Source organism: Cyanistes caeruleus, chromosome 8, assembly GCF_971803275.1.
Source record: "Cyanistes caeruleus chromosome 8, bCyaCae1.hap1.1, whole genome shotgun sequence".
Classification (NCBI taxonomy): domain Eukaryota; kingdom Metazoa; phylum Chordata; class Aves; order Passeriformes; family Paridae; genus Cyanistes; species Cyanistes caeruleus.
Window position 1 is genome coordinate 7,799,542 of NC_141708.1, and position 15,262 is coordinate 7,814,803.

The 15,262-nt window shown below is 40.7% G+C and overlaps 1 protein-coding gene across 8 annotated transcripts in view; it reads left to right on the forward strand.

Annotated features, from left to right (window-relative positions):
* The window catches only part of ABLIM1 (actin binding LIM protein 1), a 186,331-nt gene that overhangs the window by 35,714 nt on the left and 135,355 nt on the right, over window positions 1–15,262 (forward strand). For 3 of the 8 annotated variants that reach the window (XM_086899322.1, XM_086899332.1, XM_086899340.1), the window contains exon 1: window positions 12,834–13,005. The exons of the other annotated variants lie outside the window; for them this stretch is intronic. In XM_086899322.1, coding sequence (XP_086755448.1) covers window positions 12,966–13,005 — 40 coding nt within the window. In that variant the 5' untranslated portion in view covers window positions 12,834–12,965. Of the gene's footprint in view, window positions 1–12,833; window positions 13,006–15,262 lie in introns of those variants that run through there. 8 annotated transcript variants of the gene reach the window in all.

Here is a 15,262-nt window from a genome sequence, read left to right on the forward strand (position 1 = left end):
AAAGGACGGGTGCATGGGAACTGCTCTGAGCTACTTGTTATGTTCACTCTCTAAATTACAGCTTGAAGATCACTCTTATGTTGTGCCTGTGCCACTCTGCCACATGGAAAAATTGACAGTATTCTGAAAGGCTCCTTTCTCTGCTGGTTGAAGAGAGATGTTTGAACATCTCTTCAAATTCAGGACCCTGTCATAGGGTTTTTTTAAAGGTTTGTGCTGGTCATGAGCACTAATTTGGCAACACAAGAGATCTTTTATACTTGGAGCCACCTGGAAAAGGCCTCTGCTTTTATGGGGTAGTTGTGAGGAATATGCAGAGGTGATTTTATTATTTTCGGTCCTGTCTGTTGCTAAGTGCATTGACTTCCCAAGAGTCTTAGTCCCTTGCTATTGAATCGATTGTTTCCACAATAGCACTGCCACAGATCTGAGAGATGGGAGATCTGCTGCAAGGGCACATTAGGGTCACAACTGAAGAGCTGCTCTGATAGCTGATGCCTTGTTTGTGAAGCCATAGCTGCAGCAGGCTGAGAGCTGAGCCCCTGCAGAGCTGTGTGTGGATGCTGTCCAGGAGCTGCAGTCGGGGCAGGCTGTGGAGCTGTCTCTGTGCCCGCGGTGCCCGGCTGTGCTGGCCAGCAGCAGCTGCCCTGTGCCAGCAGTGTCCCAGCCTGGCCTGCTCTTCTCGCTTCCCAAAGTTCTCCTGGAGCACGGCAGGGCTTCTGGAGGTGGCTGTCATACTGTTGTGAGGACACACAGATCTTCCCTCACGTGTTCAAAAGGCAGAGGTGTTTGTCCCCTGTTCTGGAATAGACAGCACCATCGGGGAGAGCAGTGCTGTGTCCTAACCCCTGTGGGACACCAGGGCCATACCCTGGAGGTCACTTGGACAGGCAACAATGCCAGTTTGTTTGTCAGCCTGGGCATATTTGTCTGCTGGGACCTTACTGCTCCAGTGGGTAATGGGACTTACACAAGAAGTTTAAGTGAGAATTCAATTAAGGAAGGATTTGGAGCCATCCTCCCCTCAAGTAGATTTTTCCTTAAATAGAACTTCTTTATTCTGAGCTGCAAATAGGAGTTTCACTGCAGGCAGCTCTGAAATATGCATTTTAGCTCCTGTATTATTTAGTTCTAGGACAGGACAGTTAATTACCTCTCCAAGGCACTGGAGCTGTTTAAAATATTTCCAAGGTATTCCCAACTTGTCTCCTGTCAGCTTGCCTTACAGTAGTTTTATTCATAATGTCTATTTAAATTTATGAGAAGATGCCTTCACATTTGGGTGTGTGTGTTTGTGTTGGAAAGGAGCATGTGCTCTGGTATGGCAGAATTGAGTAGGAAGCAGTGCCTTCTAGAGAGTCAGGGTTTATCATCTGCTTTAATTGCATTATATGCTAGAAGTTTTTTATTTTTTAAACAACTTCATTGGGATAGAAACTCTTAGGCTATTTTTTCTCCTGATTTTGATGTATCTTTACCCAAAAGTAACATAATTTGCATAGAAGAGCAGGGTTTTTAATTTCTGACAGTGTAAAATGCATATTGGGCTGGGAGTACTGCTGATTATTTCCAGGATTAGATTTTTGGTTTTCTTATATGTTTATAATTGAAGAACAGTAAGAATGACTTCTGTGATGACTCAGCTCATTAGTTTAGTTTGGAAGCTATTTGTACTTTCAAATTTTCTAAATGTGACTTTTTGGAAAATGGGAATTTCATTATAGAATTCCAGGAATTTCTGCTTTGCAAATTAATTTATCATCCTAGTGAAGAGTATGTCTATTTTTGCTGGGACAGATGACTAAAAAAAAAGGTGGGGGAGGATTTGATATGTCCAGATAGAGATGTCCAGATTTGGTATGTCCAGAGGGAGATTTTAAAAGACAGTTCTATAACATGTTCTGGTTCCTCTTGGAATGAGTTATGGGTGGCCTAGAGAGGAGGAAAATAAAGTCTCAGATCTTTGATACAAAATGATCTCTCTTAAATGTGGAGTCTAAGACTGTATAGCATTTAAGATTTTTAGTTTCTTTAGGTTTTGGGTTTTTTTCATTGGTGGATAACACAGTAGTTCCTTATTATTTTAGTATTTTAGATTGATGAAAAAATAATACCAATCATAAATTTAGTCCAGACACCACCAAGGTAATTTTCTTGCCAGGGTTTAAGTTTAAAAATAGCATTTGATCTGAAGCTGAAAATAATTCCGAGCTGGAAAAATTAGTGACACTGTAATAAAATTATCTGGAAACTGAGCTTCCAAGAATATGTGATCCATATAAAGGTGTCTAATAAAAAGCACAGTTGCTCAGAGTGGAACAAAGGATTTATGTTTCCATTGCAGGTGTCTTTAAGGAATGTGTTATTCAGCCTTTCCCATTGCTGATGGCAGTCAGGTACACCAGGTGAATTTGTTTTGAGCTGCCTGCTTTGGCAGCACAGCTGACCTTGAGTGCAGTTTTAGTGCACATAAACAGCCTGCTAAAAGGCCAGCTATTTGTTGGGTGGGTTGTTTTTTTTTTTCACTTTCGATTTGTCATGGAGTGAATGTAAAACTCATGATAAAAATTAGTAGAATTGGTGTGTGGGTGTCACCAGTGTGCATAAACTGCCGACTAAATGCTCAGTTAAATGCCATCTTAATTTCATTTGCTTGTATTAATTTTTATTCTTAAAATTGTTCCAAAGGTTCTCATAGGCTGAAGGCTAGAATTGTTTTCTGATTCATCTGGGGTGGATGGCTAACTGTAACAGCCCATTCTTTAAATAGAAGAAACAGACCCCATCTTAGCTGCTTCTGTTCTTTGCAGGAGAGCAGATTAATTAAAAACAGGAGAACGAGGTGTTAAAAGGCCTTGCTGGTATCCCTTCTGTGAATATAATAGGATAAAGATGGACAGAGTGAATAAGTTATTGTAGTAATACAGGGGAAAGTGAGGAATTCCCAGCTGCTGACACAAGCATTGATTGTTTCCATTTCTGTCTGGACTTTGGTGTGTAGCAGGGGTGCAGCTTTGAGAAGTGTGCTCGCTATTCTCCCAGCCACTGCACAAAGAAATTGATTTCACATGGCATAACTGTAGTCAGACTGGGGATTACAGACCGAATGGGTGGACTACAAAGCTTGTGGGAAACTGGCTAGACCTTGAGGCTTGAAGTATCAGGGTCCAGCTAACAGCCTGTGCCAAGCAGTGTACCTTAGGGCTTGATGCTGGAGCTGCTCTGTCCAACATCTTCATCAGTGACCTCGTGGTGGGGCAGAGTGTCCCCTTAGCACGTTAACATGTGACATCAGGTTGGGAGAAAAAGGGCACTGCAGGGAGAACAGGGCTGCCATTCAGAGGGACTGAAGCAATCTGGAAGAATGCGCCAGCAAGGACTATGTGATGGCAAAGACAGTGAGTCTTGCACATTGGATGGGCTTGCCATTCTGGGAGCTGCTGGCCAGGTGGCACCTCTGCAGAAAAAGACTGGCAGGTCCTGAGGGGCCAGAACATGAGTCAGCAGTGTGTCCTGGTGACTCTGAAAGCTTGCTGCAGAGTAGAGTAAGATTTACAAGAATTGGCAGAATATAGCTGGCAGATAGGGAAAGTGATTGCTCCTCTATGTTCAGCACTGAGGGCTTCCTCTGGAATAGTTTCCAATTTTTTTCCAGTTTTCCACTCACCCTCCTGTGCAAAAAAAGATGCTGACAAGTGAGCAACTGCCGCAGAGTGCTGATTAGGGATCTGGAGCTTGGCACCTACAGGGAAAAGCTGAAGGCACTGGCTTTGTGTAGGCCTGGGGAAGAGAATACTATGGGCAGGTAAAATCGATGGTTTCAGCTACCTGGGTAGATCCATGCTTTCTGAATAAACCACTTCCCACACTCTCCTTGGTGCAGGGCAGAAAACACCAGTCACAAAGTGCACCAAGAGAAATTCCGACTAAATTGAGGGAAATCTTTTTTCACAATGCATGTGTCCAAACCCTCGATAAGATGACCAGAAAAGCTGTGCAGTCTCTGGAGATTTTTAGATATTGATGGAAAAAGGCCCTGAGCAACCTGATCAGATTTTGGAGCTAGCCCTGCTTTGGTCAGAAGCTTGAGCTGGAGACTTCCAGAGGTCCCTCCCAGCTGGATTTGCCCTGTGATTCTCTCTTAAGGCTCTGGGAGTCTGATGGCAGTAGACTGCTGAATGTAGAGGCTCCTGCCCTTCAGCAATTCGACCTGTACACTGTGGTCTGCACTCAATAGGCACAGGCTGGACTTTTTTAGGCTGAAATCTTATCATCCTTACTCATATCTTAGGTGACAGTGAGGCTATCAGTGGGCTGCCTGTAAAAGCAAGCACTAGGCATGAGCAGGATCTGACGTAAGAGGAGTTGCAGCATTCACATAAGCAATGATCTCCTTCTCCATCCCCCAAGCATTGCTCTTGCTTGTGAGGGCTCTTCCTTTTAAACTTTGTTCTCTTTGTTAAACTGTGGTGAGTGACCTGACAAATGAGTGATGGTCCATGTGAATTTCAATATTTTTGGTCTCTTTGTCCCATGTGTAAATCCTTGACAAATTTCTGCTTGCTGTAGCAGAAAATTTGGGCAGAATGAAATAAGGAGTTGTACTCAGATGAGGCCTCTGTGCTCCAAGTGTGTGGTTTATAATGCATGGAGCACTTGAGTAACAGAAATAGCAATGTAGAACTGCCACTTAGATATGGCAGGTAACAGTGGACATGGTTCTCATTTTCTGTCCTTTGAAACACAGGTGATAAATAAATAAATAGAACCACTGATTCTGTGAGGTGTCCCTTGTGTGTTTTAACTGGAAGCAACTGCCATTGCCCTACTTCTAAAGAAAACATGCAGGAATAAAAGCATGAGAATGTGAATTAAAAGAAGAATAAATCTTCCTTTCTTCTGCCTTAACAACCTCTATCAATTTTAATCCTGCTATGATTTTAGTCCTGCGTATTTCAGATTGTTTAACTTCCTTTACTGCATATTTGTTAAATAACTGAGTGCAGATGCTCCTGATGTCTGCTACGTTAACACTTTCAGTTTTCTCAGCTTACCATAGCAAAATAAGAAAAATAACCAAAACAAGCAAACACCACCACCCCCCACCAATATCTACTCAAATTCACTACTGGTTAACATCCTGATATTCCCATTGAGCCTGTTAATGAGACATGTTAAATTTATGGTTTTAAAAAACTCCTTTTGTTTAGGTTTCTGTATCACCTTACTTTAATCCCAACGATAAGGAAGAAATTCCTTAGTCTAGCGTCACATCTCATATGTAGAAATACCAGAGGTGATAAAAATTTAATGACAGAATTTTTAATACAATCAAACAGGCTGAGATAAAAATTGCCTTGCAGCAAAGAAAAAAAAAGTTATAAAGCATTATTTGAATTCTTCCAATACTCTTATCTATCAACAGTGCTTAATACTTAAAGCAAATGCAGGACTATAGAAACCTGTAACTGAGATATTTCCCTTCTAGCAGATTTTTGAGCCTTGGTCTTTAGATATATTTGTGACTTGTCTTAGCAATTCTAAGTTATTGAAAAGACAACTTCTTTTTTTTTTTGGCTACACTGTTCATTTGTTCTCATTTTAATATTCCCATCAGGTGCATCTGCACTTAAACCAAACAAAAACTGTCTTGTGGATTCTACAAATTGGTTGAAATTCAGTTTTACCTAGAAAGGGACCTTTGTGTGCTTGGGGACTGAGAAGGATTTTTCCATACAGTTGGAGTTTACTGGGGTGTGAATGACAGAGAAGAATGCTGATGCCTTGTTTGATGACAGGATGGTGCTGGGTAGGTCCCTAAACAGGGATGTGTTGCTTCAGTTCAGTCAAAGAGAAAAGTACCTCATTTCTCATTAGGACATGCATCAAAAAGTGCATGATGCAGGTGAAGGGAGAAAAAAGAACTATTTTCAATAACGGATGAAGTTGTGACAAGAGAAGCTTATGAGCATCCCATAAATAAATTTAGCATAGGAGCTAAAGGAAAGTTAATCCCTACACCAGCTTTCCCATGGAACTTTTAAACATTACATACAATCACGGGGACATTTAGGTTGGAAAGGACTTTTAAGATCATCATGTCCAGCTGTTAACCCAGCGCTGGCACATCCACCACCAAACCATGTCCACATCCACAGAGATGTTAAATACCTCCAGGGTCAGTGACTCCACCCTTCCCTGAGCAGCATTCTGGTGCTTGACAGCCCTGCCAGTGGGGAACCTTTTTCTTACATCCAATTCAAACCTCCCCTGGCACAACTTAAGGCCATTTCCTCTTGTCCTGTTGTCTGTTACTCGGGAGAAGAGTGTTAGAGGTGTGATTGCTGACAGCCAGATGTGATACACTGGGAAGTTGCATCCATTCCTTCCCTCTGGGATGATACTTTTCCTCTCAGTCCCACACCTCAATTTCTTATACAAAAGAACAGTGAACTCTTCCTTTCAGAGATTACATTAGCAAGCACTTTTCATTCTTGCAAAGGATGTGATGTCACAGAGACACTGTTAAATTAAATAAACTTCCATTTTAAAGACTCCCACCGTGGCATGTGGGTCGCCAGTTGCTGAGCATGGGCACAGTCTCAGGAACCCATAACACTGAGCATTGCTCATGTCCTGGTGTATCATGTCACAGCCTGAGGAGCTCCTGAGCTCCTGAGTCTTGTTTGATGTGTTGTTCTAAAAATCCTGACATGGATAATGCTGCTTTTGTTCAGGCTGAGGAACATTTGCAATATTGACTTTTGCCTATTGCTGTTTATGCTGTGGGCTAGAAACGTCTACATTTTCATGCAGGATTTCCAGAGAAAATTTGGTTTACTTCCCTGTTTTTATGCATTTCTTTGCAGAGCATAAACAGAGCCCTGCCTCACTCTGTTCAGGGCATAAGAAAAGTTTTCACTGACATTAAAGATAACAGTGGAGGCACTGTTTAAACCATCTGCTTTTTCAAAACTATACTGTTGTGCTCATAGTGGTGTACACTAAGTAGTCTTCAGCTTTTCTGGTCTGGCTTAACTTGCTGTAGCAAACATTCACACGTTAATAGACCTGTGGGAGCATCACTAAGCTTTTTTCATGGGCAGTGCTTACAGACATAGGCTTTATTTTAATGTAATGAAGACCAATTTTTTGTTGTCTGACAATCATTACAGCTGTTACTCCTTGTGAATTAATCCCCAGGCCTTTCAGGTCTTAGGTCTTAGCTGGCTTCTTGTAAGGCTGAGTCCTCCTTGGAAAAAACCTAAGGATGTAAACATTATTCTGTCACTGACAGAATCTGGATATTTTTCATTTCCAGGAGAATTGGTTGGCAAGTGGATCACAGTTGCAAAGATCACAGTTGCAACTAACTTGTATCAAAATTAGGAGCACTGAAAAAAATCTGCACTCAGCTTCTTAAAAGAAATTAATGGAACAACAAATCACAATTTCAGTCCTGTAGTAAATCATTTAGTAACTCACTGAAGTTGAAGAGATGACAGAAAATTAGGATTCAGATTGTCAGCTGATGTAAACTGATCTCTCCACTAACCTAATCTCTTTCAAAAAGAAAAGATTGTGGTTTTTTTTAGTATCGGGAAGCAAAATCCACTATAACTAGCAGAGGATCTGGCCCAAAGTTATTTATTGCAAAGATCTGTTAAATGTCAGCCTCTGATATATTAAAAATCCCTGTTTAGGCTTAGCACACTTTCCTTCTGAAAGAAAAGCCATTTGCTTAACCAACAAGAGGCCAATAAAAAAAAATAGAATTACAGAAAAGTTAATTAATGAGATAATTCTAATACATCCTGTTTTGTTTCTTGGCAACAGAAAGCGTATGACAGTCAATGGTCTGCCAAATATTTTATCTTCATGTTATCCATTTGTGATCCGTTGCCTGGTGCCTGAATTAAAGCCAAGTCAGTGGAAAGCAATCAGTATCAGCAAGTTTCCATGATACCTTGGAGCATGGAAAAGCAGAGGGAGGTTACATGTTCTTGTGGCTTTACAAACACCTATCTTAGCTTAGGGAAAGCAAATTGTTAAGTAAATCTCAAAATGAATCTTAATGGGAGGCTGCCGTTTTAGTCTAGAAACTCTTTAAAGCTCAGTGTATCCCAACTGGAATATCTGTATTTCTAGCAAGCATAGATTGAAATCCCAGTAGAATTGACTCAGTCTCCTTCCTTCCTGTGTGGATATGTTGGGGAGTGTGCAGTTTACCCCTTCTATTTGCCTTCTGATAATGATTGTGAGGACAAGGATGCCTGGGCTTTTTCATCAGGGCTGTCGCTGCCTCAATGTGTGACCTCGGAAAATAACTTGGCGTCTGTATGGGTGGAATTTTTAAAATGAGCTGCCTAAAATTAGGCATCTAAAAATAAACAGCTTGTATTCATGCAGATGTGAAGCCTTGTTTCAGATTATTTTGCTGGAAAAAATTAGCTGCTATGTTTGTTTACCTGTAAAACTGAGAGGTGTTTAGAGACATGATAAAATATTGTAGAATCTTTGTGCAGAAAAAGCACATAGAGAATTTTTTTTCTTCTTTTTCCTGAGGATATAAGTATTTTGGCCTCAACCTAATCAAATCAAAACAAAAGCTCTTTTGGAAGCTTTTCTTCATACAGCAGTGGAATACAGGATGGAGCTCACTACTTCGGAGTATAGATTAATAAAAAGCAGGGACATATTCCAAAAGGAATTAGAAAAAAAATGTGGAAAATAGGTGCATTAGTAGCTATTAAACACTGATCTGGAGGTAGTCTAAAGCTAAATCAGCATTTTGCTGCAATGTGAGAGAGAATCTAGAAAGATCTCTGAGTATTTACCCTGGTTCTAAAGCTTTTTCCCTTAGGCACTTCCTATTGCAGGTTTTAGAACTTTGTTTATGCCTTAACTAATTAAAATACTGTACAAGTTAATTAATGCTTTTAAAACATTGAGACCATCAAATGAAATGGATATGCAAGAATTTCAAATGATGTCTGAAGGGGGAAGGAGGGTCTTTATCTAACTACAGAGATTCAGCATTCTGCCGTTGGCCCAAATCTCTCTCATAATGAATTTATCTACAGGCTGCTGCACTGGGTTCTGAGATGTCTGGCAGGAGTAGCTCTGGATTAATATAGGCCTCCTTTTAAAACCATGTGACAGTTTACAAAATGCTCTGGGATACCCTAGGATGAAAGGTACATAAATGCATGTAAAATGCTATAATTAGGATGCAATTAGAAACACACAAGAAAGGAGTGTTTGCTTGGCTACACTTCATGTGCCTATAAAGTTTCATTTTTCTGGAGCACAGGAGACATGGCATAATACTTGTTCTAAGCAGTTACACTTGAAAATAATTGCTGTGTGCCAGCTCTGAGGAAGTTGCTGTAAATTTGTTTCTTCTGCAAGGCAGAGAAAATGACACTAATGTAATAATTTCAAAGAACAGGGAAAAAAAAATCTGTAGTAATCACCCTTGGAAACTAAATGAGAAGAATTACCAGCAATCAGGGGAGTCAGCCTATAGTGGGAGGTGAGGGAAATTGTTTGCTGAAATAGTGAGGAAGAGTCTGTTTGTAATTCTGCTCCTGTGATGTGTTGGTTGTGGCACTGTCACTTATGGACCAGCTCTGGTGACAAGGCTGTGGCACCCACAGGGACTGTGTAGGAGCTTTTTCCATTATATGGCACTTGAAGTGAGAACATATAAGATAAACTATGAGGGAGCAGGGTAAGTTAATTTCCTTTGCTAAGAGCTTATTGGTATCCTTCAAAGTCTCCGAGTTGTTTTAGTTTTTCCTTCTGGGGTTTGTTTTTTTTTTTAAATAAATAATTTTCTTTACACAGGAGGCGTGATGGCTAGACCTTTGGGTTGGGATTCATGAGACCTTGATTCAGTTTCTGAGCTGGGCACAGAGATTTGTTGTCCTGGAAGGATCACTCAGTTTGCCCAGTGTTTTCCTGTTGAGAATATCTCAACAGTGATAAAATCTTCCAGGGAGCAGGCTGAGCTAAGATGCTCCAACATCATCTAGGAAGAAGTTATTTTGAAACTTGAAGGAAAACCTGTGATGCCTTGCCTGTCTCCCACTAGATGCCATGGGAATGTGCTGATTCATGGATCCATGGTTTTCTGAAGTGGCTGATAACATTCTAGATTAGTAGGTTTTCTGATAGTACATAGTTTATGAATGTGGGAGCTTCTGTTTGGGTTATATAAAGACTGCCGGGAAAAAAAAAGGTTGATTAAAAAAAGAGAAATTGTACAATGAACTTTTAAATTCAAGAAATGGCAGATTGTTGGTTTGTGTGATGGAGTTGTGGAGAATGCTGTTGTCTTTTTGTTTTTCTGGCAGTGGTGCAGTTCTGTGTATCCCTTGCAGCACAGGGATTGATTATTCTCAATCACTTTGTAGGAATTACAATAAGCCTGAGAACTGTGTAGGATGGAATAAGCTAAATCCGATGAAATTGCTGGAGAACTAATGGCCAGAAAGTCTTAGCTGAGCTTTAATAGCCAACAAAAACATCTCTCTGCTGAGCATAATAGACTGCAGTATTTCCAAGTCTTGTCACTTGGCAAGGTTTATGTGGCTTTTTTTTTTCATGAGAACAACATACAGTGTTTATGGCAGCACACTGGCAGATGTCAAATACCCTGAAATTCCTGGAGACTGGACCTTCAGCTTTAGGAAACAAAAGGTCCTGAGATGGAACTCAGAACTTGTGCAATGAGAAGTGATCGTGGTGTACAAAGCTACAAGGTATGATTGGTTATCTGGACATAAATGAAGGTGAATATGTAATCAAATGTAATAGAGAGGTGATGTTTTGTGCATAAATAGCTGCATAATGACTTATATTTATACCTGTCTCAAACATGATGTCTAATGTTATAGGTACTAATAATACTCAGCTACTGAGAACATGATGACTTGTACAAAATGGAGATGTGTATTGAATCATACTCATTTTCCTTCTTCACTTCTTCACCTAAACAAGAAATACAGAAATGTAGTTAACAGAAGAAACCACACTGGTGAACTTGAGGAACTTGTCTCCTAATGAGCACAGAACTTCTTTCTGGGCCCATGGAGCTCCTTTTCACCATTTTATCTAGGACAGAGACACAACAATGCAGTTGTATCTAGGAGCAGAAAAATAAATCAATAAAAGCAAATAAATATATTCTAGTGGTCAACACTTCCTGGGAATATAGTAGTTTAATTTTTTGTCTGTAGAACAAGAATAATTGTATCTGCTTACCACGTCAGAGGATTAGTAATGGTAATTAAAATGTGGAGTGCTTTGATTATTAAAAAGAAGAATGGGGATGGAAAGAAGGCAGTGTTTCTGATGACCTGTTCGTTTTCAGTCAGGCATGTTAGAGTCCAAATGGAGTAAACACCCTGTCCTGCACTCCACTTAATTTGGCAGCAAATAAAGTTTATAAAACCACAGGAGAACAATGTCAGGCTGAGAATAAAGGTAGAGAGACCAGGTTCTGTGCCTATGTTTACATTTGTCTGTGCATCTGAATGACTGTATTTTTAACAAGCTGGCTGAGAAGATGACAATTCATTGTGGGAAAAATGAAGTCAGGAGTCCAGAAATTCAGGATTTAGTGTTTGAAGGAGGGAGTAAAAGTACTTGGCCAAAATTTGGTCATATTTAGCAGTTCCCAACCAAGAAGCCAAAAGTTTATATATGTTTCTGGTATCTTTTCATTCATGTTTGGAGGAGATGTGATAATTTTTTATCATCTGAAGTGAAATCTCCATGATAAAATGGAATTTTTGTTTCAGCACCATCTTTCAGTCTATCATAATGTACAGGGCAAAGTAAGTGTGTTCTGGAGAGGGCTTCAGGTTAAAAGTTGTCAGTTTCTACACCTTGTGCTTGGCTGCTTTTCAGTCAAATTTCCTAGGACAAGGGTTAAACAAGCTCTCTTCCAGTCTTCCCTCTCTCTTCTTTCCAGGGGAACAGAAGTGAAAGGTACTAAGCATTAGTATGGGTACAGGGGAGAAAGAGGGAAAGAAGAGAATGTGCAGCTCAGGAGGTGTGAGCAGAAATTCAGAAAGAATCTGGAGCAGTTAAAGATGACAGCTTAAGCGTTCTGTGGATGATTTAATGGACATGGAAAGGAACTGGGAAAACAGACAAATGGAAAGGAACTGGAAGTAATTTTGGAAATGGTGTTGCCAAGAGGACGCTACAAGGAGGTAGGGCATACCCGATGGGTGTTGAGGATGTTGGACGCAAATCAATCAGAACAAAAAGATTCATTAATTCAGCTGCTCAAGGAACAGTTTGTCTCTGGCTATGTGCAACTGCGTAGAAGGAAATGCCTGGAAGTCTGCACTTACAGTCAGCCTAATTGCCTCTGTCCGGGAGGGGTGTTGTGGGAACAGAGGGAAGATGCCTGGGACTTCAGTTTTCCCAGTTCTAAGTGTGTGTGAAAATAGGTAAAAGTGTTTCTTTCACAGGCTCTTCCTCCTTTGTTTAGGTGCAGTATAGCCATAAAACAGCAGCAGTGGAGTGGAGGTGAGATGCAGAGTAAAATAGACAGAAAATGGTCTCAGGACAAAATCATCTCTGGTTGCAGTCAACCTTTAAGGCTGCTGGTTAGGATCCTTTTGTATGAAAGTTATCAATAATATCAGCTGATTTGAGATGGTCAGAACATTAAGACATGTCATTGTTTAAAAGACAGCATACCAAGGTCTCGAATAGTAATGGAATAATATCTAGAGGAAAACACTCACTCTTCCTTTAAACTGTTTGGGAACACAGACACACCTATTCTGCTTGGGCCACTCCCTTTCATACTGTTCAGCCCAGGAAATAGGAGTGCAGCCACAGAGCCACCTCTGAAGGCTCTCACTTGTTCCTCCAGCTTGCCATCTGTTCTCTGCGAGGCTGTAGCTTTTGAGGTGCAGGAACAATACTGCCTGAGAGCACAAATGGAACTAGAAATACATCAGAGCTCCGCAAACGGCAAAGGTTTGTCCCGGACTATTGCTCTGCTATGTAAATCTCTAATGATAAATGACAGGTTAAGCCATCCACAGGACATTGGTTCTTGGATTAACAGAGGGAAATCAGGCTGAGGAACTTCTGTTGGACAGAAATTGGGATCTTTCTGATAGGAAAAGCAATTTCTTTATTTCATTTTGTTTTTTTTTACTGATTTAAGAGTTAAACACCTCCCCAGCCTGGTGTGTTTTATGAACAGTGGACTTTGTTACTTGGCTGAACGGTGTGTGCATGTACCCATGTGCTGCTCCTCTGGAATGGATATCTGAGCACAGGGAGCAGAGGACAACTCAGGCGAATTAAACAGGCTTTTATCCAGCTCTGACTCCCTGTGTATTTTTGTAAGAGATAATTCACTGCTGTCTTTTGAAGTTTCCCATCTTCTAGCTAAAGATGGTGACAGCATGCTGTTGCTGTGAGGTGAGTTCTGCGAAAAGAGGTTTTAGAGTTCTGTAGTGGCAGGTGGCATAAGAGTTCAGAGTATTGCTAATTGATGCTTTGAAAGAAAAGCTGATAACCTGTCAGTGTCAGGGTGCTTTTGAGGGCAGATTTCTTTGCTGTTTAACCTCAGGAAGCCTTGTGCAATCTGTGTGTTACTGGCTGAGCACACCTACAAGTTCTGCTCTGTCCTGCAGCCACCTGTCACTGCTGCTGTCCCTGCACAGCAGACAGGAGGGGTGGCTGTTCAGTGCCTGTTGTGGTGTGTGCTGCCTTTCCCTGGTTCAGGTACGACTGTGCAGCACAGGGTGCCAAGATGTTGCAGCCTGCAACGAGGTGAGACCCAAGGCACTTCGCTCCTACACACCTAAAGCACGTTCAGCACAGTTTTGGTGGTGAGGGGACACAGAGTGAATGCTCCTTGCATCCAAGAGGCATGCAACTCTTCATTTGTTTAGTAAACATTCCTCTTTTCTTATACCACAGTCTTAGATAAATGTGGGGGAAGAGGCAGAAGTACAAAAAGATATATTTAGCTTTCATGGTAACTCAAGTGTGGGCAGTTGCTTTCTCTGTTATGCTTGGACACAGATAAATAAACCCTTGGGGTGCCCATATGATTTCAGGGGTTAGAGGTGGAAGAAGTAAATGTTTTATTCTGTTTTATTCTTTGCATTGTCTAATCCAGTCTCTTAAAAACAGGTATCATCTACCTCTGTGGGTCTAGAGATTAAAAAAATGTACAGGTAGACACACTGAAAAATTGTGTACACCTCTCTATGAAAAGTGTCATTTTACCTTAGAAAACCCCAACAAAACAACAGAAAAATACAAGCCAAGTTTTTATAACAACAAAAAATTATGGTTCTTTCCATTGCCAGTTAGTCTTTGTAGGCCAAACACATAACCTGATGTTGATTTAGATATAGTAATTTTATTTCTCTTCTTTCTCTCAATTTAGGCTGAATTAGGTGCAAAATTCCTTTCTCCTTCCTTATTTCTTTCAACTTTTTTCAAATACTATTTTATATTTATTATATTAATATAAATTAATCTCAGCAGAATATGCATTTGGTTATCATTGAGCATTTGATTAAAATCAGCTGTTTCTGTATATTCATGATGTGGCACCTGGGGACATGCTTAGTGCTCCATGATCCTGGAGGTCCTTTCCAACCTAAATGATTCTGTTTCTCTGATTCTGTGATATTGCTGTGATGTGGGAAGCCACCACATCATTATGTGAATTTGATCAAAAGGATATGTATCCCCTGGTCCTGTGGGGATTCATTATCGTGAGGTCAGGCTGAATCTCTGATTCTCTCTTCCTGACTAGACACACTGAGAACTGGGAAAACCTTGCTGGTACCTCTGCCTGCTTTGGATGGTGCTGGTGATCTCCTGGGTGGGAATGGAAATCTCTTCTCTCTGCTGGCCCTAGTAGATAAAGTCATGATTGCCACACTGAAAAAAGCACAGGGGAGACAATTGATCCGTATCCCTGTAGGTGCTTGCACTTTCCCTTCCCTAGCATTAGTAGGGGAGTCAAGCTGTCTTGAAATCTAATATATATAGAGATAATTGTTTTTCATCTCATTAAAGTCAGTAATGAAAACAGGTTGTTTAGTTTGACTTTCTTTTTTAATCAGTTTCACAAGTGGGCTTTTCTCATTCTAGAAAAACGATCCCCCAATTTTCTTTGTCAGCTGTCTATTTCAAGGTGGAAGGCTTGACCTCATTCTGATGGTAACCCAGTAAGCAGCAGGAGAACTGAAATTTTTTACTT